Genomic DNA, 27,714 nt, shown 5'->3' on the forward strand with positions numbered 1-27,714 from the left:
AAGGGCATCTTTGTTAGATTTGCCTTGGAGGTTGCGTCTGCTGACCAATTCCAGAGCCATAGCTTTCTTCTTGCCGTCACCACTGAGGCCATTCCTCTTGCCGAGCTAACACGCACTGCGCATACCGACGCTCTATAGATGGCACAAAGACACATGCAAGATGGTGCTGCTGCGGGCTACCAGACAGTGAGCTGACCAAGCCTAAAGTGGGGCCTAGCCCACCGGGGGCCATTCAACCCATTCAGAAGCCCACTTTTCCCTTACCCCAATGGGATCGGGTAAGACGTTGGCACGGTGCACAGAGTGAGGAGACTGGAGGCAATCTTCCCGAAACCCCTCCAAACATCTCTGAATCAGGAGGTAATGCACCTCTTTTTTTTTTTTTAAACTTACCTGGGGGCTCAGCACTTACCGGCTGAGTACAGAGACAGTCTCCAGCCATCACCGCCCTGCTCGGCTTCCTGCACCCGCTGCCTTTCAGCTGCTTCAGCAGCAAAGTCCACACTGGGTACCGGCTACTGGACCAAGGCACACCTCTGAGGGATCTCGGAAATCACCTCAGGAATTCTCAACTGGGGGAAGGACCTTTAGATATCACCACAGGAGAGCGGGGCTTAATCTTTTCTCCAATTTAAAAGTAGAATTTCTTTCTTCCAAAAAGTACGGCGATCCCCATAGGGAAAGCAAATGTTGCTTACCTGATGTAACAGGTGTTCTCACAGGACAGCAGGATGTTAGTCCTCACAAATGGGTGACATCGAGGATGGAGCCCTGTACGGAAAACTTTTCTGTCAAAGTTTCAACAAGCTTTGACTGACACTAGCACACTGGGTGCACTGAGCATGCCCAGCCTGCAATTATCCCTGTGAGCCACAGGTGTCTCCCTCAGTCTCGTCTTATAGCTAAAAAGCGCAAGTGAAACTAAAATAAAAGTATACAGACCCAACTCCGCGGGGTGGCGGGCGGGTTTCGTGAGGACTACCATCCTGCTGTCCTGTGAGAACACCTGTTACATCAGGTAAGCAACATTTGCTTTCTCACAGGACAAGCAGGATGGTAGTCCTCACAAATGGGTGAGTACCGAGCTGAGGATGCCCGGGAATGCACCAGATACACCGCAGATGCGCAAAGGCGTAACGACTGAGGTGGAAATGGGAACGGAGGGCATCCGCAACACCATAATGGGTTCGTGGAAGGATGTTGGGTAGTGAATTGAAAAAAGTAAGAGTAGGCGGACTGGCCAAACATGGAGCATGCCGGCTAGTCAAATGTAAGCAATAATAGGCTGCGAAGGTATGGAGAGGACTCCAGGCTGCAACCTGATAAAAAAAAAAAATACAAGCAGCAGTAACCAAAGGGAAGCTGTTAAGGCTAAGACGGACACAACAGTATGTGGATACCCACAGTGTTGTAGTGAAATGTCTGCTTGTTGGTAGGAAAGGAAATATAGACCACTTAATCAGAAGGATTAGGTCTGTGTGGCCACTGGAAGTAGCAGCTTGACCCTTGCATGAAGGAAAGAGTCAAGTGGAATTCACATGGAATGCAGTGCAATGTAGATAGAATGTAAGCGCAGCATTACTGTCCAGGAATGTGGAAAACCCAGTCTCTCCCTAGGGCGAGAGAGAGAGGTTAGGAAAAATTAATAGAGTATTTCCTGAGGAAAGGAGATACAACATCTACCTGAAAAGGATAGAAAGTTGAATGCGTAGAACTACTCAGTGGCAGAGGAACGGAGTCAGGTGAGTATGGAAAGAGTGCATAACTCACGGACCCTGCTGGCAGGAATGACATTAAGAGGGAAAGAAGTTCCCTTGCCAAACTGTGGAAGAGAGGAATGGAAAGGCTCAAACGTAGAATGTATGAGACTTATAAGGAGAATATATATGTTCATTCCGTGATTAGAGAAATAGAGGCGGCTTGATCAGTGGATAATCCATGGTAAGCCGACTCAGAGAGGATTACCGAAAACGGGAACCCAACTCCCAAAACGATACACCTCCTAAGAGAAAGGTGTATCTATGTGGAGGATGTCTGGAGAACAGAATCCGAGGGAGTAAGAAAAAATGGTGGAAAAGTAAAAGGGGTAATACCTCTTTTTTTTTTTTTTTTTTTTTAGCGTCAGGAGGTAAAGCCTGCCATATTAAACGGCAAGATTTATGTTTAGAAGGTTTTGTGACGCTACCAGAACCTAAGAACATCAGTAAGTCTATGATTTGGGACTGACTGGTGAGAGAATAAAAGGTTACTGATATGATGGATTGAGAAGTATGGGAAAGCATACTGATCTCAGTCAGGGAGTGGGGAAAAGAATACTGAACCCCATCCCAGTTCAACATTAGAAGAATGCTGGCTACGAGAGGCAGCAGAAGAGATATATTGAAGAGGCCTTTGATGGAAGAAAAGGCATCTAAGGGAACGCATAGGAAACATGTGCAGGGAGCAGAACCTGTGCATTGTATGGAATGATGCAGACGCCGAGGAAAGTTTAGTTAAACTCAGCGTTAAAAGATTTGCCCTGTACACATGTAATTGAGACCATTCGAGAGGATAGAACCTACGTGGAGAAGGTCTGATAGAGCGTTCATTAAATCTCTTAGATATGTGGCCCAAGGACGCATGAAGTGAACAAGGGCCAAGGGTAGAGCTGCGCAGCTGTCTAGCAGAGCAGCTAAGAGGTAATGCGTGCTTATGAGTTGGAAAGCACATTGTCCCTATGCTGTCTGTCTGTATGCACAAAGAATTGTTGCAAAAGCAGTATTGGAAGGCATAAGGGCATAACTCATGGGTGCAACGTCCAGGAAGTTTATGAGAAACTATGCTGGAGTGCAATAGATGCATAATGGGTTGACAGCTTTCAGGAGAAACTTTATAACCCTAAGGAATTGCGAGCATGAGTCGAAGGAGACTAGGTCCTAGTTCGAACTGGGATAAGAATCAGGGACGAAAGCAATGAAACCACTTAGGTCCATTGAGTATAGAATGTCACTGAATATAACCCATAGCAGTTTTGAATTATGAGAAAAATGCATAGTGGGAAGAAACCCCATAGCCCAACCATGAAAAGTTGAAAGGCTGAGGTTATGGAAAATATGCGCAGGGACATATAACAATGTATCAGAATGTCTGTGCGCATGCTGGACAAGAGGGTCTTAAGACTGTGGTGTCCAGAAGTGTTACAGAAGGGATTTATGGCAGTGACAGTAATCCCAGTTAGTAAATGTATAGTGAGTCCTGAAAAAAGTGAGAGCTCCTTGCATGTACTGAAAGTGGTTAGCAGTAGTCTATGCAAGGAAAGTGAATGATGTTACACTCCGCAGAGAAAACAGCATTCACCAACAGTGATGCAAGAGACAGTTCACTTACCGAAGCTGGTGCCGGCGGCAGAGCTTGGGGTTGTAATGTTGACTCACCATAAAGCACATAGAAACATTAAAATAATGTACTTACTGCAGTATGGAGTGATGGTAACCAAAGATACCATTGTACCTGTGACGTCTAAAGAAAGTTGGATTTTCTTAGGTCCAGGATGTGTGGAGAGTAACTATTTTCTGTTAAAAGAAAGAATAGTGCAATTAAAACTCCCCAACCCCCCTCCCTTCTCCCCTCTGCACTTCGTAGCGCCTGGGGGAGTGTACCGGGACTTTGGTACAAGGTGGGGTGGCCGCTCTGATATCTGACCAGATGGGAGACCAGGAGGTGTCCCAATGGAGGATATCATGTAGGCTCCTGCAGGTGTGTGAGCGGTTAAGTGGTACCCGCATTTCTGTATGCTGTACAAGGAGACACTGAGACCTGTGGCCAGGCCTCAAGGTGGACTTGTACATGGGGCAATGGTTGCTGAATCTCATGTTTAGCAGATCAGCCAATGCAGCTGGACCTTGGTTGGGAGGGAACCAAGAGTCAGAGCATTGGTCGGCACAGGGACTTGTTACTGACAAGAGAAGAAGCCCTGCTGCAATCCCAAGAAGATAGAGGGGTTCTCCTGATATTGTGGCTAACATAGCTAACATAGCGATATGTGACACTAATACAGTTCTAAAAGGCACATGACCCAGAACTTTTCGAACCACGGTCCAAATGGGAGAACACAACTCTATGGGAATGCCGCCGAAGCGGGTACTTACCATCCGACGTGGATCGCCGCAAGACGAGCCGGTGAAGATTTTTGACTCCGACGGTCTCCGGAGTCCTCGAGGGTAAGGCCGGGGACGTAAACGTCCATCTCGCTCTGAAACCCGGTATGGTGGCACAGGTACAGAGGAGACAGGCCAGGCGTGAGTGGCGTTTAGACTGCTAAGTGTAACAGATGGCCATAGTCCCACACCACTTGACGTGGGGCACGCCAGGAACAGAGGAGCCCTAACGGAACTCATGTTCCCTTCCCTCGTCACAGCAGCTCGATGTGTCGTGATGCCAATGCAGAAGCTGTCGGACCTGGATCCGGAAGTTCTGGATCACCAAGGACTGCCAAAACTGTAGGAACAGTGCTGATGGCAGTGGTGATGTCGCTCTGCCCGAGCGTTGTCCAGCCTGGAGAAGGATGGCACCGATGTGCTGGATGGCGTCAGCGGCGGACGATCACGATGTCGGCGATGATGGGTGCCACGGTGCTCGGCCCGGTCTTTCCCCAGCGCCGAGATGGAAGCCCTCGTCGTCCTGGAAGGCGATCGATGACGAACTGTCAGCACGCCTGCTCTGCTCCTGACACAATGGAGTGTCTTAAGCTAATACGGGGCTTAAAAAAGAACCCAAAGCGTGGAGCAATGTGAGGAGGCGAGGGTATTATGTGGCGGTGCTATGTCGGTATTGACGATATTGAAGGCAACCTAAGGGGCTTCGAGGATATCATCAAAATGGGTATGAAAAATCGTCGATGACTGGCCAGGAGAATGATGACAGTGACGGGGCACTGACAGCAGTGGCATAGGTATCTTTGAAACGATGTGGAATCGAATAATCGAAAAATATTGCCGTTATTGAAAAAGATACCGGCATCGACTGAGTCGAAGTCGAATCAATAGGGCGTCAAGGACACCGAAGGAAAACGGAGGTGTCGAGGGCATCGATGCATGGAGGCGGGCATTTATACCGTTTGTGGCATGGCCACGGGCATCAACTATAGGGCCACAGACGTTGACGGTATCGATTTGGACAGACTCAGATTTCCAAGTGTACATGGCATCGGTGCCCCAGACACGTGTGTCGGTGGCATCGATATGGACACGTATGGAATCGATGGCATGGATCTCCCAGTCGATGAATTCCATCCCGGCATCAACGCCAGTCCTGGAATCGGCATGGGCATCGATGCCAGCCATAAGGCTGGCATTGGCATCAACGCCCATCCACGGAATCGAGCCGGCATGGATACCCACCGATGGGACCCACCTGGGCATCGAATTTCACCGATGGGAGCAGCCTGGCATCGACTGCCCTCGATGGATGCATTCTAACATAGATGCCCATGGATGAAACACCTGGGCATCGGTGTCCATCGATGCAAAAGGACCTGGCACCGATGCCATCGACGGACGGCCCATCCGGCACCAATGCCATCGACGGACGAGCCATCCGGCACCGATGTCCACCGATGGGGACCATCCGGCACCGATGTCCACCGATGGGGACCATCCGCATCGATGCCCACCGACGAATCGATGTGGCACCAATGCCCACCGATGGAAAAGGGCTGGACATCGGGGGGGGAGGATGGGGCATCGATGGCATCCCCAAAAGGGGGGGGTGGCATCGATGAAGTGACCCTGGGATCGTTAAAAAGTGTCTCGGGCAGCGGTGGCGGCGACCCGAGTATGCATGGCAGTGACTAACAGCGTGTGCGTCAATGGCATGCATCCGGGTAGGGACGGCACCGAGGAAGCCCAAGGAAAAAAAAACAGTGCGTAGGAGGAAAAAGCCTGGTAGCACTGAAAAGCAAAAAACATGGATAAAGGCATCAGGGCACCGTGGGGGGAGGGGCACTGATGACATATAAAAGCCCAGGGCGGTTTAGGAGGGTCCCGGTGTAGCGATAGGGTATCGACTGCGTGAGGGTACCAGGGAACGAAGGACTTGAAGCTACAGAGGTCCTAAAGTTAAGGAAAAAATCCCTACCCCACTAGCATAAGCAAGCAGAGTGTCACAGAGATACTCGCAAGCTGTTTAAAGCTAACTGAAAAATGGGGGAAGGGAAGGCTTCAGTCAGTTAACAGCCTTAAGATAGTGACAGAAACAGACCGAAAAATAAGAATTAGTACTCACCGAGCGTCGTAAAAACGTACGCGGAGGGAGACCTGTGCAGGGAAAAGTGTTTTTTGAAGTGAAAAGTTAAGTGTTTCCATGAGGTAATTAGTTAAAAAATCCTCACAGAGCTCCAACCGCTATGCTGACTGCAGAGCGGAAAAAAGAAGACTGAGGGAGACACCTGTGGCTCACAGGGATAATTGCAGGCTGGGCATGCTCAGTGCACCCAGTGTGCTAGTGTCAGTCAAAGCTTGTTGAAACTTTGACAGAAAAGTTTTCTGTACAGGGCTCCATCCTCGATGTCACCCATTTGTGAGGACTACCATCCTGCTTGTCCTGTGAGAAAGCATGTTCTCTATCTGCTGGAGACGGAGAAACACTGAAGGGCTGAGGTCACTGAAGGGGTGTATCTAGGGCGACATCAGCTTTGAAACCTGATCCCATCTCCATCTGCGGGCAGGTGAGCATAACACACTGGTCCTGAGCACGTCTGTCTACACATTAGGAAATTCCTATACTATTAATATGGTTGCTATATCTTAGGTTTAAGTATTTATGTTCTTTTTATTCTGTATTTATATAGTTTGTCTTTATATTGCTTTATGGATATGAAATGACTTTTTGATAACCACTTTATTTTAGAATTGTGGTATATTAAGATTAATAAATAACATTATCCCCAGATAAATATATTACAAGTCCTCTGCAATCATGCTGCCAATGCATAAGATCTAGCAGTGAACAGGTGAGAAATGTAATTAGATGAGGGCTAAGAACTTTTATGACAGGAACCTCGCACTGAATTTGAGGGTGTGGGTTATATACATTTTTTTTTTTTTTTTACAAACTGCAGTTCCAGATATTGCTAAGAAGATTCACAACTGTATCCACTCGAAGATCTTTGGGCCAGTATCTCCTCACTCATCTGTCCTTCCTGTTAAGTTAATGCATCTCCTCTCTTCTGCTTAACTCAGTTATTTCAATGGCCTTATTTAATAAAGGCTTTTTTCAAGGGCAAAAGTCCTTTTGGAATAAAGTCCAATAAAAGTTACACCATAGGAGATGAAGTGTGTCTGTCCATCAGCTGATTCTTGATACATGCACATAGAAGGAAAATATGATTGTTTCCTTATCCTAAAATGGTCAGTATCTTTGACAACAGAAGATTACTAGCTTACTTTAAAATAACTTCAAATAAAAATATGAATTTTTTTTTTTAATAAACATAGTGGGCATGGCATGCATCAGAAACAAAAGTATGTCATGTGATATTGCAATACACTGTTCAAGCATTCATGAAAAATATTAATATTTCTTGTTATGACATCTATGATATAATAGACCATAATACCCAGAATGTTGGAGCAAATTATTAAGCTATCAGACATCAATCAGGTTACATATAATCATCAGTCTGCAGTCAAATTATAGTCCAAATTTTTTATGTTATGCAAATAAAAAGTTAGGTGTTTTTTTTTTGAAGTTGGCATAAATTCAAGCATTCACGTATAAGGGAAGTGATTGCTTTTACCTGTGTAACAAAATTTGAGATGTCATAAGAAATATTAATATTTTTCATGAATGTGTGCACTGTAATTTTCATTAAGTGCATTCATACTGTTGACTTATTGTATATGATATTTCATGTCATATTTTTTGCTTTTTTTTTCCCCCAACAGATTTCAGCATAAAAAATGAAGAAGGTTAACTGCTACATCTCACTAATGTAAAGGAATAAGTGTCATAACTCAAACAGCAAGGTTAGTTTTTCTGCATTAGTGTTAATATACTCAAACAAGATAGATGTCATCTGCACAAGAGCATTTCATTTCTTCTGGGAAAGGAGAGTTTAGTTATACAGTTTTATTATTTTTAAAAGTGAATTACAATGACTAGACAAGCACATTAAAGGAATGGAAGGAAGTTCTGCTTTAACATTTACCACATAAATTCCTCCATGTTGACCATCATGAATTTTGTTGTGTCTGACAATAGGGCAGCTATTTGTTCGAATCTGAATTCCTGCTAATGCATTCCCTGTTAAAGACAAAATTAATTTATTTAGTAAAATGTCTGGCCCCCAACATCTACATCTTTATTTTTATTCAGATTTATTAATCACCTAAACTAAAGCACTAGGCAATGTACAAATGAAATACACATAAAATATAACTTATACATAACAAATATTTAAAACAAAAAGTCATGACCGTCAAAAGGTGTCAAAAGGAAATGCTTGAATAGGACTCCAAAAAGTTAATAAAATGCATATTTGAATGTTTTCAAGCTGTCTGCCAGGAGTAAAGCCTCTGGAAAGGAGTTCCAGAGGACAGGAGCCACAAAAATAAAAAAGGAAGAAACTTAAGAAAAACATTCATGTACCATATATGTCATTTCCTTCAATAAGGCCTCTTCCGTCACCAAAGATATAAACACCACCTTGATTCCCATTAAAAATTGCATTAGTCCTAGAGATAAAATAGAAAGGATTTATTTGCAATATCAGACATAGAACTATCAAACATGAAACTATTTAATGACTCAAAAATTCAAGCGATCTTCCTTAGGATTTATTCAAAGACTAATACATACAGTATACTAAGTATATAATCTCTCCAACATACTGATTTTTTAACAGTTTCTTGCGATATATAATTCTGAAAAAACTTACCATAGTGGTACTATATAAAACAATTTCCCTAATAATGAGGATACAATAAATTTATGAGTCTATTCCAACAGTGAGACACAAGAATGTGTCTCACTGTTTGTCCTCAGACAACCTACAGCCAGGCCAGCCCAGTGGTAAGTACTGCACTCTGCCAGGTGGAGGACACAGGTGCGAATCCTGAACTAGGACTCTGCTCTCCAGGCAAGCATAGGATACTAAAAAAAACGGTGTCAGCTACTGTGCAACAGTGACACCTAGTGGTCAGCCAAGGATAGGCAAGCTCTGGAGGGATTCATGGTTTGTGGTCCCTGTCCAAAGGCTGTTGCTGCTGGCTGAGCTGAATAGGAAATAGGATATTTAAACAGGAAAAGCCCCCCAGGTACTTGTCAATGAACACTCATGGCATGGTAGCCTAACAGGGACCAGCTTTAATTGAATTAGAAACGGCACTGCCAAAACAAAATCTATCTGCAACCAACTTAGAGAAAGATACAATATGCTGTAATTTTCATTGAACTGACAGCTATAAAAGTGTCATGAAACACGAGGATTTAAGTTCAAGCCCCAACTGTACGATTTACTATGTAACCTTGAACACATTATAAAATCCAGGTATGTGAATATTTCCATTGCTAAAGCTTAGGGACAGAAACCTTCTCCCAGGACAAGCGGGATGGTAGTTCTCACATGTGGGTGACGTCACTGGCGGGGCCCTATCACGGAAAACTTTTCTGTCGAAGTTTCTAGAACTTTTGACTGGCACACTGAACATGCCCAACATGCCATAATCCCTGTAGCCACAGGGGTCTCCCTTCAGTCTCTTTTTTTCCGCGCTGCAGTTTGCCTCGCGGTTAGGAGCTCTGTGAGAATTCTCTCACCCAATTTTCCTCACGGAAAAAACTTGAAGATTACTTAATTAAAAAGTTCCCTCATAGGGGTCTCCCATTGCGATATTGTTTTTCATCGCTCAGTGAGTAAAATTCACTGTCCCCGGTCAGTTCCTGCCCCTACCTCTTTTTGGTGTCCGCAGACCATCGACCGTTTTTGGGCCTCAACCTCTGTCATCATGGCAACAGGTTTCTGAAAATGTCCGGAATGCCCCCGTACCATGTCAATTACTGACCCACATGATGTCTGTGTGCTGTGCCTCGACTCATCACACGTTTCTCACTGCTCAAGTTGTGCCCAGATGACTCAGAAGGGTAGGCGGGCTCGCCTCGACAAGATGGAGACCATGTTTAAAATCAAGCTGACTCCATCAACATCCACCCAATCGTCACCGGCAGGAGCATCGAAGAAATTGGTCATCAAACCTCGCCGGGAGCATCAGGGAGGCAGTGACCATCCTCACTGACTCCGTCTAAGGCATCTGTATCATCTTCCTCAGTGCTGGAGAAAGACCGGACCGAGCACGGAGGGAAGCACAGACACTGATGCGAGTCTACTCCCGGTGCTGGCACAGACACCGCACCGGCCTCAACAGCTATCGAGCCGCTTGCGAAGAGGACATGGGTAGAGGAGCCTTTATCACCCTCTCCACCCAAAAAACCAAGGCGATCCCCACCGATATCTCTGCCGGGTTCTGAGCCCCCACAAGTCCCTGTGGAGGTGCCAGTAGCGCCTAGCCTGCCTCCCCCTGTAGCTGCGATATCTACACCAGCTTTCAGGGAGGAACTGGACGGTTTCATCCACCAGGCAGTACTCTATGCTCTCCGAGACTTACAGCCATCGATGCCGGCCCTCATACAGACACCGGAGCCATCGATATTTACATCATTGCTAACCAGACTGGATGCACTCATCAGTGCCCTTCCGACACAGCCCGGGCCACCGATGCCAAAGCAACCCGCAAAGTCTCTGAAAGTCCCGATTCCCATTCCGGGATCCTCAGAGGACGAAGGCACGGACTCCAGTCCTCTTTCAACACTGATTCCTTCGATACCAGAACCAATGGCTGGTCCATCGGGCTCTCGGGACAGAGATGCACACGTTTCCTGCCGATGCCTTCAGTGCCGCCACATCTTCCATCGAAGCCATCAAAGGATCCATTGGTGCCAACACGTCCAAAGTACCAACCTTCTTCCCTCCTCAGGATCTCGACTAGAGACCTTTTCTGACAGATGGGAAGATGTTGACACAGACACATCCACAGAGGACATCTTATCAGAACCATCTCCTCCAGAAGAAAGGAGAAAATCTCCCCCAGAAGATCTCTCCTTCACTAATTTTGTAAGGGAGATGTCAGAGACAATCCCCTTTGACCTGATTACAGAGGAGAACACATGCTACAAACTGTCCACGAAGTGCTAGTGGATCTCCAGCATAGTCTCTGGGAGCATCCTTGTACTGTCCAGCCAGTGAATAAGAGGACAGATGCAACTTATCTAGTCCAATATATTCCTGGATTCCAAAAGCCACAACTACCCCATCAATCGGTGGTGGTTGAGTCTGCACAGATGAAGGCTAGAAGACTGCGACCTCACTCTTCAACACCTCCTGGCAAAGTCCAAAAATTCCTTGATATATTGGGTCGCAAGATGTTTCAGGGCTCTATGCTAGTGTCACACATAGCTGCATACCAACTTTACATGACATAGTATCAAAGGAATCTCTGGAAGCAGGTTCAGGGAATAGCCGACTCTCTTCCCCAACAACAGCAAGATAGTCTCAACGCCATACTACAGAAAGGCCTTGAGGCTGGAAAACATGAGGTTCGTGCTGCTTAAGACGCCTCTGAAACAGCTTCTCGCTTGTCAGCAACAGGAATCAGCAACAGAAGTTGGGCCTGGCTGAAAGCATCTGACTTGAGACCTGAAGTCCAAGACAAATTTGCTGATTTGCCATGTACAAGACGCAGTGGCTCAGCTAAAAGACTACAATGAGACCCTGCTGCAGTTATCTACAGTTACTACCGAGGTCCCTTCCTCTGCAAGGAGAGCCACCAGATGGGACCCTAGAAAACCATTTTATCTCCCATGCAGATACTATCCACCTAAATCTCGCGTGAGGCCAACTAGGCTGTCTCAGAGAGCACATCCTCGACAGCCTAAGACATCCAGGCCTCAGCCACCACCGCAAACAGGCCAAGCCTCTGGATTTTGAGATCTATCCAGAGAACAGCAGCCGCTCCACAAATCCAGATCTGCCAGTAGGAGGTCGAATTCACCACTTCATAATCAAATGGCTCAACATTATCACAGACCAATGGGTTATATCCTCATGGTATCCCTGGACTCACCACCCAATCCTCTGTGGATGCAAAAAAAAAAAAAAAATCACACAAGTCTTCTAGAGGCAGAACTGTCCACCCTTCTGGGCGCCAGGGCTGTGGAACCTGTTCTCCGGGCACAGCAGGGCAGAGGGTTCTACTCCTGCTATTTTCTCATTCCAAAGAAATCAGGCGGCCTCCGTCCCATCTTAGACCTCCGCAATCTCAACAAATTTCTACAAAAAGAAAAATTCAGGATGGTGTCCCTTGGCACCATGCGTCCCCTTCTACAATAAGGAGATTGGCTCTGTTCTCTGGATCTTCAAGACGCTTACGCTCACATTCCAATATTCCCACATCACCGCAAGTACCTGCATTTCCTAGTGGGACTGCTAGGCACTTTGTAAATCACCCTGTGATTTACAAAGTGCCTAGCAGTAGCTGCGGCCCATCTATGCAAGAAAAACATACACGTCTTTCCTTACCCGGACGACTGGCTCATCAAGATCCAATCCAAGCAAGGAGCTCTCGACGCTCTCAAGCTCACTATCAATCTGCTACACTGTTGGGATTTCTCATCAACTACCAAAAATCCCACCTGACTCCATCTCACCTCATGACTTTCATCGGAGCAGATTTGGACACCACAGTGGCAAAGGCCATCCTGCCCTACGGCCGCACAGACAACCTTTCCAAGCTAGCTACGTCTCTGCGCACAAAACACGCAGCTTCAGCCCATCAATTCCTAACATTGCTGGGCTACATGGCTTCCATGGTCCATGTCACTCCTATGGCCAGATTGGCCATGAGAATAACTCAATGGACTTTGAAATCTCAATGGCTGCAAGCCACTCAATCTCTGACAACCCAGATTTATGTAGCCCACCAGCTACGTCAATCACGTCTCTGGTGGACAAACAAATCCAACTTGCTAACAGGTCTACACTTCCAGCAACCAGTTACACAAGTGACCTTAATCACAGATGCCTCCAACTTGGGTTGGGGAGATCATGTGAACAATTTCAAACTCAAGGTACTTGGATGAAACTCGAAGCAACATTTCAGATCAACTTCCTAGAGCTTCGAGCTATACGTTATGCCCTATATGTGTTCAAGGACTGCCTTTCACACAAGACTGTTCTCATACAAACGGACAACACAGTTGCAATGTGGTACTTGAACAAGCAGGGCGGCACAGGCTCTTATCTCCTCTGCCAAGAAGCCGTGCAGATCTGGGCCTGGGCCCTTGCACACTCCATGTATCTCCAGGCCACTTATCTGGCAGGCATACAGACGTAGTAGCAGGTCGCCTCAGCCGACAGTTCCATCCCCATGAGTGGTCTCTGGATCCTGTGGCAACGACCAGAATATTCCAACATTGGGGTCAACCAACAATAGACCTCTTTGCATCCGAACTGAATTACAAAGTGGACAGATTCTGCTCCCTGCACAGGCAACAAAACAAGTTAACCATGGACGCCTTTGCTCGCCCCTGGAACACAGGTCTCCTATACGCGTATCCCCCGATACCGCTCATAGCCAAAATTCTAGTGAAGCTACAACAGGACAAAGGGTCTATGATACTCATAGCCCCATATTGGCCTCAACAAGTATGGTTTCCCATACTTCTTGACCTCTCGATCAGAGAACACATTCGCCTGGGCACAGCGCCCACTCTCATAACTCAGAACCAAGGCATGTTACACCATCCGAACCTTCAGACCCTATCCCTCACAGCCTGGATGTTGAAAGCTTGATCCTGCAACCACTCAATCTTTCAACTGATGTCTCATGTGCTTGTAGCCTCACGAAAGCCTTCCACAAGGAAATCTTATCATTTTAAGTGGAATAGGTTTACCTTATGGTGCACGCAAAAAGGTATCTACCCTTTTTCCCTGCCCCACTCCATCTCTATTAGACTATCTCTGGCACCTTTCAGACTCTGGTCTCCAGACGTCTTCGGTGAGGGTTCACCTGAGTGCCATCTCAGCTTACCACAAGGGAGTTGGGGATGCCCCGGTAACAGCGCAACCCCTTGAGAGTAGGTTTATGAGGGACCTACTACAGCTCAAGCCCCCTCTACGGCCACCAGTTACCGAATGGGACCTAAAGGTAGTACTTACAAGGCTCATGTGCTCCCCGTTTGAGCCTTTGCACTCCTGCAATGTTAAATTTCTTACATGGAAAGTCCTCTTCCTAGTAGCCATTACATCTGCTCGAAGGGTTAATGAGTTACAAGCACTTATCACATACTCACCCTATACAAGGTTCCCACATGACTGAGTGGTACTCCGTACTCACCCTAAATTCCTTCCCAAGGTGGTTACTGACTTCCATTTGAATCAGTCCATAGTTTTGCCCACATTTTTCCCAAGGCCCCAGTCTCATCAGGGCGAGAGAGTTTTACACACTTTGGACTGTAAACGTGCACTTGCATTTTACCTAGACCGCACTGCAGTCCATAGAAAATCCACCCAACTCTTTGTTTCTTTCAATAAAAACAAACCAGGAGTTGCAGTGGGCAAACAAACTCTCTCCAATTGGCTAGCAGACTGTATTGAATTCTGCTATGAGAAAGCAGGCCTTCCTCTCCAGGGATGAGTGAAGTGCACTCAGTGAGAGCCATGGCAACCTCAGTAGCACACTATCGTTCAGTACCGATTGCGGAGATCTGTAAAGCTGCAACATGGAGCTCTCGTCGCAAATGCAGCACATTACTGCCTGGACAAGGAAGGATGTCAAGACTCTGCCTTTGGACAATCCGTCTTGAAGAACTTATTTCCAGTATAATCCCAACTCCTTCCACATACATCTGCTGTGATTTTCAGGCTGCCTCATTTTTCCCCAACAGTACACCAGTTGTGCCTGTTGCACAAGTTATATGCTGTTGGTCCAAACAAATATGAGTCAGCCTGTAGCTTGCTAATCACCCACATGTGAGGACTACCATCCTCCTTGTCCTAGGAGAAAGCAGAGTTGCTTATCTGTAACAGGTGTTCTCCCAAGACAGCAGGATGTAGTCCTCACGAAACCCACCCACCACCCCGTGGAGTTGGGTCCGAAACGTTTTATTATTTTATTTTTTCGCTCACACCTTTTTCTACAAACGAGACTGAAGGGAGACCCCTGTGGCTAAAGGGATTATGGCTTGCTGGGCATGCTCAGTGTGCCAGTCAAAAGTTCTAGAAACTTTGACAGAAAAGTTTTCTGTGATAGGGCTCCGTCCAGTGACGTCACCCACATGTGAGGACTACATCCTGCTGTCCTGGGAGAATACCTGTTACAGGTAAGCAACTCTGCTTTCTAACAAAATAACTTATACATCACTGTATATACCAAGAGCACTTTATACATTATTTATTTATCCTGCTGGAACAGACATTCCTGGTTTCAAAATAAATTGTACTATTAAAATATAGTGGGCACCATTAGCAAAATGGGGACTAAGTACCATTAAAAATCTATAATCTACCATACCATAAATATTTCTATTCAATTATCAAAAGTGAAATGTATATCATATAAAAAGCAATGTTTTCATTAACAAGTGAAAAAGATACATTCATATGGGTAAATATAAGGGGATAATTTGCACACCAAAAAATGCTTGTGATATACAATCAACTCAATAATCCAAAAATGTTTGAAAAACTGTATATCAAAGTGCATCCAAACAGTACTCAATTACTAGCCATAAAATCTTCCCAATCGACTAAAGATGAATGTGCAGTCAATCCTTCAACTTCACACTGAAAGTTACTCCCTGCTAGAGGTAAATATAAAGACAGTCATAATGCTTCACACAATGATTGATCCTCCTCCAACATGGACCAGGTTTTGTCAAAGGGCTTTCTCAAGGAGGTGCATTTAAACTTAAGGACATTCACATACACCACTTGCAAAAAAAGCTTAAAAAGTAACACATGGTCATCCAGCTTCCAAGACCATGGGTTCAAAATGTCATCGTTGTGAAGCATGACGACTGTCTTCATATTTACCTCTAACTAGTAACCATCACACAAATGATACTTGCTAGCTACAGGTTCTTTTCAATGCAGAAGAAGAAAACATACCAACAGTCACCAAAGGATGACATGTTTTTGTTGGAGAACACCATTTATTATTTTGTTCTTATTTTTCTCTTTAGAACACTGACAATAAGGAAGACAACCCAAAATCATAAAAATGGGCCCCAGGAGGGAGGGAGATAGATTCTACAACTTGAAAAAGCCATTGAGGCTGGACAATCCAAGCCTTCTATCCTGACAGGAAACTGTCCCAATAATGTGAGGTGCATGGGTGAACTGGTCCACATGTCAGCCTTGTAAGTCTCCTTCAGAAGGCTGACAAAACAATGCCATGACCATAACATGGTTGGCATGACACACCCTTCTGTCAATCCTGCCCAGGCATAACAGAAGAAAATATAATCTGCTAGCCAAGTGGAAATGATGCTTTTATTACTACACCAAGTCTATTGGGTCAAAAGAAATAAAACTGAGTTAACTTTTTAAGGGCTTAGGTCCGCTCCATATAGAAAGCAGCTACTCTCTTGAAATCCAGAGAGCTACATCACCCTTTTGGCATGTAGCCTCAGGAAAAACGTTGAAAGGATACCTAAGTGATTAATGTGGAAGTCTGAAACCACCTTAGGCTGAAATTGGGACGCATGCAGCACCTTATCCTATTATGGTAAAATCCTAGTGTAAAGTGAATAAATCACTAGGGCCTGGAATCATTTAGTCTGCAGGCTGATGGCCACTATCCAAAAAAGCAACCTTCCATGCACTTGAGCTCACAAGAGTTGAGAGGCTGAAAAGGAGCTTTTATCGGCTGGGTTAAAATTATGGTGTTGTCCTATGATGCAGCAGGAGATTTTTAATGAAAGACTTTGAATGAAGCAATTCCCAGATGAATCTGACAACTCTAGTCTGTAGAAATATAGCTTTTCCTTCAAAAGTTTTGATCCTAAGTTTACATACCCCTGGCAAAATTGTAAGATGTGTAGCATTTTAAGAAAACATGAATGATCACTCTGTTATTTTTAATGTTTCAAATTAAACTATTATGCATCACAAAATAGCACAATTATTAAACAAAACTTAGTAGTAAAGGAAATAATAAAATGGTTCTGTTCAAAATTTTGGGCTGATAATATTCACTCAAGCTGACACACACAGGTTGAGATAGCACCTGTGCCTTGTTTGATTGTAATTAGTGTCTATATAAAAAGTCAATGAGCTTCTTAGCTCTTGAGAAACTCTTGTGCATTTCATCCAGGGCTGCACTGACTTTGGTGGTTACTGAAGTGTGGGGAAAGCAAAAATACTGTCAAAGGATCTGCAAGCAAAAGTTTTTCAACTTTATAAATCAGGTAAACAATATAAAAAAAATATCCAAAGATTTGAAAATGCCAGTCAGTGCTGTTCAAACTGATCAAGAAATGGAAAATTATGGGTTCTATTAATACAAAGGTAGACAAAGAAAGATTTCAGACAACTGCCAGGAAAATTTGTCGGGTTGCAAAGAAAAACCCAAAAGCAAATTCTACTGTAATATAGGCTTCTCTGAAACAAAGTGGTGTGGGTGTTTAAGCATGTACAATAAGGAGATACTTGAACAAAAATGGGCTGCGTGGTAGAGTTGCCAGAAAAAAGCCATTGCTGCAACAATGCCACAGAACAGCCCACTTACAATACATCAAACAGCACCTAGAAAACCCTCAAAAGTTCTGGAACAAAATAATTTGGAGCGATAAGACCAAAATTTAACTTTTTGGTCACAACCATAAACACTATCAGATAAATTTTAAAAGGACCCTCGTGTCCCCGTAAATGCGTGCTGTAGCACGTGATCAGAGATACGCTTAACTTTATATCATGCATGCAAGTACACGCGTATCATTTAAAATATCCTTGCTGCACGTATGTGTGCAGGCTTTACACGCACATTTTAATAACATGCTCACACAAGTGACCATGGGAGGGGGGGGGGGGGGTGGACTCTGTAAGAAAGACAATATGACACTATATATAAATCTCCCACTGTAAGAGAGGCACTTTCCACTCAGGGTGGGTTTTGGGGGGGGTGGGGCAGTGTTACACTGGTCTGCCTAGACCCTTGTAACACCTCCCCCCCCCCACACACACACAAACCCACCCTGAGTTGAAAGTGCCCTTCTTAAGGTGGAAGATATAGAGTGTCATATTGTCTCTCCCCCTTTCCCCCGTGTTCAGGACCCCTCTGGTACCTCGTCCTGAAAGCCCCATACTTGAGCCCGACTCTTTACAAAATTTGGGGTTACATGAGTCTTAGCCACGCCTATTCCCCACCCATTTTCTGCCTCCTTATTCTTGACGCTCGCACAGGTATGTACACACATACTTCCAGACTTCTTAACATTTGCTTTGCTTGCATGCAGCCCACGTATCCGTGTATGGGGCCGTTTTTGTGCGAACACCACCTTTAAAATCTACCTGTCTGTTTGGATAGGAGTCAACAAGGCATATGAAGAGAAGTCCACCATCCCTACTAGGAAGCACCGAGGTGGATCTCTGCTGTTTTGAGAGTGTGTGTGAGCTACAGCAGCACAGGGAATTTAGTCAAAATTCATGGCAGGATGAATGCAGCATCCTATCAGAAAATATTGGAGGAAAATTTGCATTCATCAGCCAGGAAGTTACACATGGGGCACACTTGAACTTTCCAACATGACAAAGATCGGACACATAAGGCCAAGTCGACCCTTCAGTGGCTGTAGCAGAAGAAAGTGAAAGCTCTGGAGTGGCCACTACAGTCTCCTGACCTCAACATCATTGAGCCACTTTGGGGGAGAATTCAAACACGTAGTTCATGCTAGACAACCAAAGAATTCAAAGGCTCTAGAGGCTTTTTGCCAAGAGGAATGGCAGCTTTACCACATGAGTAAATAAAGGGCCTCATTCACAACTATTCCAAAAGACTGCAGGTTGTCTGTCACTGATGCAAAAAGGGGGTAATACACGATATTAAGAAGTAAGGACATGCAAACTTTTGGAACAGGGCCATTTTATTATTTCCTTTATTGGTATGGTTTAATGATTGTGCTATTCTGTGATCCATAACAGTTTAATCTGAAACACGTTAGAAATAATAGACATGTGTTTTGTCTGATCACTCATGTTTTCTTAAAATGCTTCACATCTTACAAATTCTGCCAGAGAATGTAAACTTATGAGCACAACTGTATATAGTGGTAACAAGTGCCAACTGCACATTTCAGATTGGGCTCAAATTTTAGAAGATACTTAGTTTTTGTATGGGACACTAGAAGGGATGTAAAGCCTTGAACTTATATCTGATGGCAAACACTCTCCATTTAAAACTAAATACTTCCTAGTGGATTCATTTCTAGAAGCTAAATGAACTTAACACATCTCATCCAAAAAACAGATTGAATTTTATCCCCTTCAAAATTCAGACTATATGGCAGGGATGGTGAACTCCGGTCCTTAAGAGCCTCAAAACAGGCCTGGTTTTCAGGATATCCACAATGAATATGCATGAGAGATTTGCATGCACTGTCACCATTGTACAAAAATCTATTTCATGCATATTCATTGTGGATATCCTGAAAACCTGGCCTATTTTGTGGCTCTCGAGGACCAGAGTTTGCACCCCTGCTATATGGGCTGGAGACTGGAAGTTAAAATGGAGCAACTATCACTGCTTTAGAGTAACAGAGTCTGGGGGAAACCATAACTTTGTTTTCTGAAGAGCAGCTGCTGCAGAATTGATACACATACAAAAGACCTATCCCCAAAGAATTGAGAAGAAACCTGCAGCTGGTCTACTTTCTTCTCCTGTAGTGGAAGGCTGGACCTTTTTGTTCAGGAATTTCATAAAGAGTGTCACCTCACATTGCCCCACAGGAGGAAGATTTTTGCCATGTTTTGGGTACAGGGACCATATTTAGTCAGGGGATGACTGTCTGCCAGAAACCTGTCCTTTCCTGCCAAGCACGTAACTATAAAAGATGGCCCCATTCCATACCTTGGCTGCTTGCTGAAATAAGTAGTGAGAGCCTGTTCCACCCTGCTTATTCAGGTAGAACACACCATCCAAGGGCAAATTTGTTGGCCATCTGATTTCTGAAATGCTTTCAATACTGTCCTTAACACCAGGACATTTATGTGCAGAGATTTTTCCTGAAGATACTAGGGGCTCTGAGTGTGAATCCCACTAATTGGGCTCCCCAGCTCAGGTTGGATGCATCTATGGTGAGAACAACTTGGTAAGAGCCACCAAATCATTCTTTAGGTTCTTTCATAATATAGATGTGATTCTGAAAATACTGTATGGTTTGATTCCACTGAGACAAAGTCCATTGGATCTGTTATGGAGGTGTTCCATAGGAGTCACATGCACCATGGAGGTCATCAAGACCAACAATCTCAACATGACCCAAGCTGATGCCTGCTTACTCTGCATTCTCTCTCACTGCAACCACAATGTTGTTGGTTGTTTGTTGTTAAGGCCATTCATAGAGTCACAACTAGCAGAGAACCAATGAACTCCAATTGAGGTGACAGGTTCTGATGAGATTTGGGATAATTAAACCCAAGCAACATCAACATCCAGTTACTGACTCACTTTGATTCACTGGCTCTAACTTGTTCTTGATGAGCCAATGATCCAAGAAGGGAAACTTATGAATTACTAGTTTATGTCAATAAGCTGGAAGGATTGCTAGGCATTTGATGGAAACCTAGAGTTGTTGCAAGGCCAAAAGTACTGGAAGTACAGTGCTCCAGCTACAAATTGGAGATACCTCCTGTGATCTGGGTATATACCTCCTTGAGAGCCAATGAACAAAATATTTAAGAGTGAAGAATTGTCTCAACAAAATCAACTTGAACTTTTCTCTTTTCAGGAAATTTTTCAAGATCCTTAGCATGTTTGAATCCTCCAGTCTTGTTGAAGACCAGAAAGTATCTGGAGAAAAACCTCTACCCGCTCTCCTGTGGTGGGAGAGATTCAACCAATTTGACCAGCAAGACAGATTTCTGAACTGAGTAGATCCTGGTTTTAGATGAACTGATATGGTCTTTTTGGAGTGTGATTTGGAGAAATTGTCAATTAATAGAATCTGTATGATTAATCAAGTTGACTTAGGGAATGGCCTCTGCTATTACTGGCATCAATAGCATGGGATCTTTTTAATGTCTGGGTACTTGCCAGGATCTTATAGCCTGGTTTGGCCTCTGTTGGAAACAGGATGCTGGACTTGATGGACCCTTGGTCTGACCCAGCATGGCAATTTCTTATGTTCTTATGAACCCAGCTATCCAAGGTTATAATGTGCCAATGATCTACTAAAATCTTAACCTTCCCCGCCATACGGGGAACAGCACATTAGCCAGCCTTTTCTACATACCTTTATGAAGGCCTGAAATCTGCGGCTACAAGAGTCTGCAAGTATCTGCAGCCATTAAAGCAGCTCGTGATGTGATCTCAAAAACATCCTAACTAGTCTGAACCTGATATTTCATATATTCTTTGCCCTTCTCCATAAGCATTTGAAATTAATTTTGTTTCTTGAGGGAGAGTATCAATGGATTTTGCAGCACCTTCCAAAATTGTATGCAAGTATTCAACTGTGTACAGTTGGTAAAAAGCTACATTGGACTGTAGCATACCATTCTGATAACCGCGGCTTCCAATAAGGTCAAAGGCTCATGGTTCTTAGTAGTCCCTGGCCCTTTAGAGAGAAAATCTGACAATCACATTGCAGTGGCGAAGTTGGAGCTTGTTGAATCCTGTAGCTTGCTCCCTGGACTTGATACTACTTGACTGCCTTCTCCATCAAGAATATGTGGTGCGATGTTTCCCAAATCCTTTTATGCAATCCTAGAAGACAGAGAGGACAGAAGCTGCCACTAACTCTTTTTGGAGTATCACGATACTTCAAAAGATCAAGTAAAGGCATCCTGGGTTCTCACATCACCTCTTTAAAAAAGAAAAAAAAGTTATGGCCTTATCCATACTTTGGACAAAATCTGGGAAGAAAATCCTCAATTAGAGAATGTACTTTTCTCCTGCAGAGAGCTCTGAAGTGAGATCTGGAGAACAGTTCTCTTGAGAACTTCTCTCAGTTTGACAAGATTCTCAGATTCGGCTTCCTTTAAATACTGAGGAACTAAGAAATGTCAAGGTGGCATCAATCTGGAATTTGAAGGTGCCAGCAGGCCCAGTCTCAGGCTGGATATTCCTAGGACTAAGGTTGAGAAACCAGGAAAGCTTCACAGCACTTGAACCTCAGAATGGCTGTTTTTGACAATGGCAGAGAGAGTTATCAGCATCAGAAATATCACTGTCAATGGACACAATGGCTTGTGAATCACCCACTAGTTGTCACTTGAACCTCGGCACAAATTGCAAGTCAAGAATTAGTGAAGTTCTCCTCTCAGACTTTGCATCCAACAATTCAGATTATGACGACAGAGCAGGCCTTGCATGAGACTGTATATCCCTGATGGCACTTTCACATGATGGTTTGAAGGCGCTGGAAAGGCTCTAATGAGAATCATGAAGGGGCTGTGGAAGAGAAGGCATATCTAACATCCAAGAGCACACCCAGTTTGGAACTACTGTCATATTCAGGTTCTCAATGCCATGTGCCAACACAAAGCTTCTAATCACAATTCAGCATTTGCTGCCTTTGGGTCTCAGCTCAAATCTTTGGAGCCCTTTGCTCAATTTTCAAGTGAGGAGATTGAGACTTGGCTCAACTCACAAATCTATCCTTGAAGCAAGGTGCAAAGAGGTTCAGTACCTCTTCAGTGAGGCCACAATAGTCAACTTCCCAGGCCATGTGTTACACCTGATGGGCTTAATGTCACTGGAAAGAAAAGAATGGAGCCTGTATTTTCAGGACAGAACTATTCTGAGTGAAATTCTGAAGCATATTTCATAACTATCAGCATCATGGTCCTTCCCAAGACAGATGTAGCACACCTTATTATGGTCAGTTGTGGACTGCCTTTGTTTATACGAGACAGAATTTGAAGTTGTTGACCTGCTTTCTCAGAAATGATAGATAAGGAGAGTTGATTTGGTAGAACACTGAAAAAGAAATAAAACCTGAAGAGCCAAATAAAACCTAACACAGAACTAAGAGGATAAAATAATAAAGTTTCCAGCTGAGGCTCTGGAAATTTTATTCCACTTGGCACCAAGCACAGTTTCATGAACTGCTTGTGTGACGTGATAAAAACCTGCTCATCTTCAGAGAAATGCATTTCTTGTTCATGCAATTAAAATAAATTAAACCTACCGTATTGTGGGGTCACTATTTGACGTGATCCATACACCTGCAAAATTGTTTGCATAGATTTTGTTCTCTAGAAATTGTCCTCTTCCCTTTTCATGGACATAGATTCCTCCAGTCTGGCCATGGTGTATTTCACATCGGACTACTGTGGGATTGGCATATGCTTTTACCTCAAAGCCTGCTATTCTATTTCTATGTATATTGCAGCTTTCAAAGTAACCCTGAGGATAAAAGAATGTATATTTTCAATTAGAAAAGGCATTCCCACGAAAAGAAAATACCTCTGCTTAAAATGCACTTCCAAGGGTCAAAATACATTAAAATAACAAAACCCCACAAATTACAAGTATTCCATGTTTAAACAAATACATTGAATCAGAATTAGACCTTCAAGCATTTCATTCAAACATGCCTCACACAGAAAAGGGTTACTATGCTTAGGGCTGGCTTGATGGCTCAGAGAGCAAATGATGTGCACTGCTATGTGGAATGACCCCAGTTCAATCCCAGAGTCAAGTCTTCTACTCCCCTGGTCTTCTGGGGCTGCATTTACAGTCCCAGGGAGGAAGCTGTGATCAGTGCTTAAGGTAACACCTGGTGGTAGGATTCGGGTCTCATGATTGCAGGGATTTGGAAGGAGCCCTGGTGCATGGCCCTGGCAGAGGACCATCACTGCAAAGTCCAGATTAGGTATGTTGGGGGAGGGGGAGGGGAGGGGAGGGGAGGGGAGGGGAGGGGAGGGGAGAGAATATAAATGGGAAAAATCCCCAGTAGTTATGAATTAAGGATCATGGCATCAGATCCCAGCCCTGGTTCCAATTGACCTGAAAGTACAAAGCAGCACAAGGAAATCAGCTGGATCAAAAAAAGTATGTTTAAATTACCCCCGAGTCTCTTTCAATGTAAAGACCAGAAATAAAGCTTGCATTATTCTGTGCATAACTGCTTAAATTGAAAATCAAATATTTGTCTACACCTCTTCAATATTACATAATCTACTTTGTATAAGGTAAATGAAAAAAAGCAGAATAAATGTGTTTTAAATAAATACTAATTTAGAGCTAAACCTTTCATTTCCCACAACAATTTAATGTAAAGCACACTGCTGGCACTTTATTGAGCTTTACTACTGTCCTACACCACATATTGCTGATCTAAAGATACTTTTCTTACCTCTGAATTGTTTGAAATACATAAACATTCAAACAATTTTTAAGAACTGAAGAATGTAGCAAACTTTGTTCATTGGAAATGTTTTGTTAATATTCCAATTTTTGAAAATATAATTTTTCATCAGATTTTAAGAAATTTTGTCCATATTCCTAATTAAAAAAATATTTTTCAGTGTTCTATTGCAAAGTAACCTTAAATAGCTGAATTACCAAATTGCAACACAATGACTTTTCTTGACCTTTAAGTAATATGATTTTTATTTAGTAGGGATGTGCGTTCATTTTAAACGAATGAGTAAAAGATGATGAATGGAGAAATTACTTACCTGATAATTTCGTTTTTCTTAGTGTAGACAGATGGACTCAGGACCAGTGGGTTATGTACTCTTCTACTAGCAGATGGGAGATGGAGTCAGATTTCAAAGCTGACATCACCTTAGATATACCCCCTGCAGTGAGCTCAGCTCTTCAATATTCTCTTCGAAAAGCCATTGTGGATATATATTTGCTTAATTAACTCGATTAAAACTGATTAAACTTAATTGAACTGATTCAACTGATTTAAAAAACTGGAAACCGCCAGTGCACTCAACCAATTAACGCCAACACCGGACAAACTGTGGGTCAATCATGGCCTTCGAGTAACCGCGCTTCTTCAGGTGAGTCCTCTCAAGGGCCAGACCATAAGAGAGAATCGAGATGAATCTTCGAGAAGAATCGGGCCCTGCTGGAGAAGGTCCCTATGTGGAGGAAGGCACAGAGGGCTCCCCGCAAGGAGTCTTTGCATGTCTGCGTACCATGGGTATCTTGGCCAATCCGGGGCCATTAGTAGAACTAGTACCCTGTAGTGTTGTATCTTGCGGATGACTTTGCCCAGTAGTGGCCATGGGGGGAAGGCGTACAATAAGTCTTCCTCTGGCCAGGTCTGGACGAGAGCATCGATCCCCTGGGAATGTGGCTGTCTTCTGCGGCTGAAGAACCTGGGGACTTGGGCACTGTGAGAGGTGGCCAGTAGGTCCATGGCTGGGAGGCCCCAGCGATTCACTATCATTTTGAAGGCTGTGGTCGACAGCGTCCATTCCCCCGGGTCCAGGCTCTCTCTGCTGAGGAAGTCTGCTGAGACATTGTCTTTTCCTGAGATGTGGGAGGCCAAGATCCATTGTAGGTTTATCTCCGCCCATGCCATGAGAGGGTCTATCTCCAGAGACATCTGCTGGCTCCTGGTTCCTCCCTGGCGGTTGATGCAGGCAACCATTGTAGTATTGTCAGACATTACTCGAATCGCTTTGCCTTGGAGTCTGTGGCTGAATCGCAGGCACGCTAGTCTGACTGCTTGAGCTTCCAGGCGGTTTATGTTCCATCCCACCTCTTCCTTGCTCCATTGTCCCTGGGCCATCAGTTCCAGACAATGGGCTCCCCACCCTCGTAGGCTTGCATTTGTGGTGAGCACGATCCAGTTTGGTGGGGACAGGCTTACTCCTCTGCTTAGGTGGTCTTCCTGTAGCCACCACTGAAGCTGAGAATGTACCTCTGCTGGTAGTTGGAGGTGAATTGAGTAGTCCTGGGACAGTGGGTTCCAGCATGACAGTAAGGAGCCCTGGAGTGGTTGCATGTGAGCCCTTGCCGACGGAACAACCTCCAGGGTTGATGCCATGAGCCTGAGGACTTCAAGATAGTCCCATACCTTGGGACGTGCAATGATCATCAATCGTCGTAATTGTTCCATCAGCTTCCTTCTCTTCGGGGGAGGGAGGAAGACTGTTCTGTTTGGTGTCAAAACAGGCCCCCAGATACTCTAGAGACTGAGAGGGCTGCAGACTGCTCTTGACCGTGTTCACGACCCAACCGGGATCCTGCAGTAGGTTCTTGACTCTGCTGGTCACCTGCCGGCTCTCTTCTGAAGACTTTGCCCTGATCAGCCAGTCATCCAAGAAAGGGTGTACCAAGATCCCTTCCTTCCTCAGTGTTGCCGCCACGACCACCATAATTTTGGAGAATGTTCTGGGGGCGGTTGCTAGGCTGAAGGGTAGCGCTCTGAATGGTAATGGTGACCCAGTATCGCAAAGCGTAGAAAACGCTGGTGATCTTGATGGACTGGCATGTGAAGGTAGGTTTCGGAGAGGTCCAGGGAGGTTAGGAATTCTCCTGGTTGTACTGCCATTATTACAGAGCGAAGAGCCTCCATGCGGAAGTGTAGTATCCGCAGGTGACAGTTGACGTTCTTGAGATCCAAGATGGGTCGGAATGATCCTTCTTTCTTGGGAATGATAAAATAGATGGAATAGCACCCCATATTATGTTGGGGCGTAGGAACCAGAATTATTGTCCTCGGACTAAGTAGTCTTGTCAGAGTGGCTTCCACTGCCAGTCTTCTTGGTGTGGGAGTGGCAGGGTGACATCATAAATTTATCCCGAGGGATGCTGTGGAACTCCAGAGTAACCTTCTCGAATGATGTTTAGTACCTGTTTGTCCAACGTGATCTCAACCCATCGTTGATAGAAGAGGGAAAGTCGACCCCTTATTTCCTCTTCCTGTAGATGGGTTGTCCCATTCTCATTGGGGAGTACAGCCGGAGCCTGCCCCTGGGCCTGTTCCTCTCTTGGTTTGTCTGTTCCGAAAAGGCTGAGACTTTCCTGAGGGATGAGGTGCCTGGAACTGCAACTTCCTGTAGGGGCGAAATTGTTGAGAGCCTCTGCCTCTAGTTCTTCTGGGGGAGAGGCGCTGGGATCTTTTACCTCTGTCCTCCGGTAGCCGAGGCACTGGAGATTCGCCCCATTTGCTGGCTAACTTCTCCAGTTCGCTTCCGAATAAGAGAGATCCTTTAAAGGGCAACCTTTTGAGATTCGCTTTAGAGGTTGCGTCAGCAGACCAATTCCGCAACCATAACTGTCTTCTGGCCATCACTATTGAGGTTACTCTCTGGCTGAGGTACGCACCAGATCTGAGCTTGCATCCATCAGGAAGGCTGTTGCAGGTTCTATTGTTTCACCGGTATATGTTCCTGCATTATTTGCCTCTCTCGACAGGAGAAACCAGGAACATGCCACCATTGTGCAGCAGAAAGCAATCTGCAGTATCATTGCTGTTGCGTCAAAGGCCTGCTTAAGG

The 27,714-nt window shown here is 44.6% G+C and overlaps 1 protein-coding gene across 8 annotated transcripts in view; it reads right to left on the reverse strand.

Annotated features, from left to right (window-relative positions):
• Positions 1-27,714, reverse strand: part of FBXO11 (F-box protein 11) — a 268,336-nt gene that overhangs the window by 63,530 nt on the left and 177,092 nt on the right. For all 8 annotated transcript variants that reach the window (XM_029593387.1, XM_029593381.1, XM_029593380.1 and 5 more), the window contains 3 exons: positions 23,437-23,654; positions 8,626-8,711; positions 8,186-8,280 (listed from right to left, as the gene is read on the reverse strand). In XM_029593387.1, the coding sequence (XP_029449247.1) occupies positions 8,186-8,280; positions 8,626-8,711; positions 23,437-23,654 (399 nt within the window). The remainder of the gene's footprint in view (positions 1-8,185; positions 8,281-8,625; positions 8,712-23,436; positions 23,655-27,714) is intronic.

The sequence above is a fragment of the Rhinatrema bivittatum genome, chromosome 3, assembly GCF_901001135.1.
Source record: "Rhinatrema bivittatum chromosome 3, aRhiBiv1.1, whole genome shotgun sequence".
Classification (NCBI taxonomy): Eukaryota; Metazoa; Chordata; class Amphibia; order Gymnophiona; family Rhinatrematidae; genus Rhinatrema; species Rhinatrema bivittatum.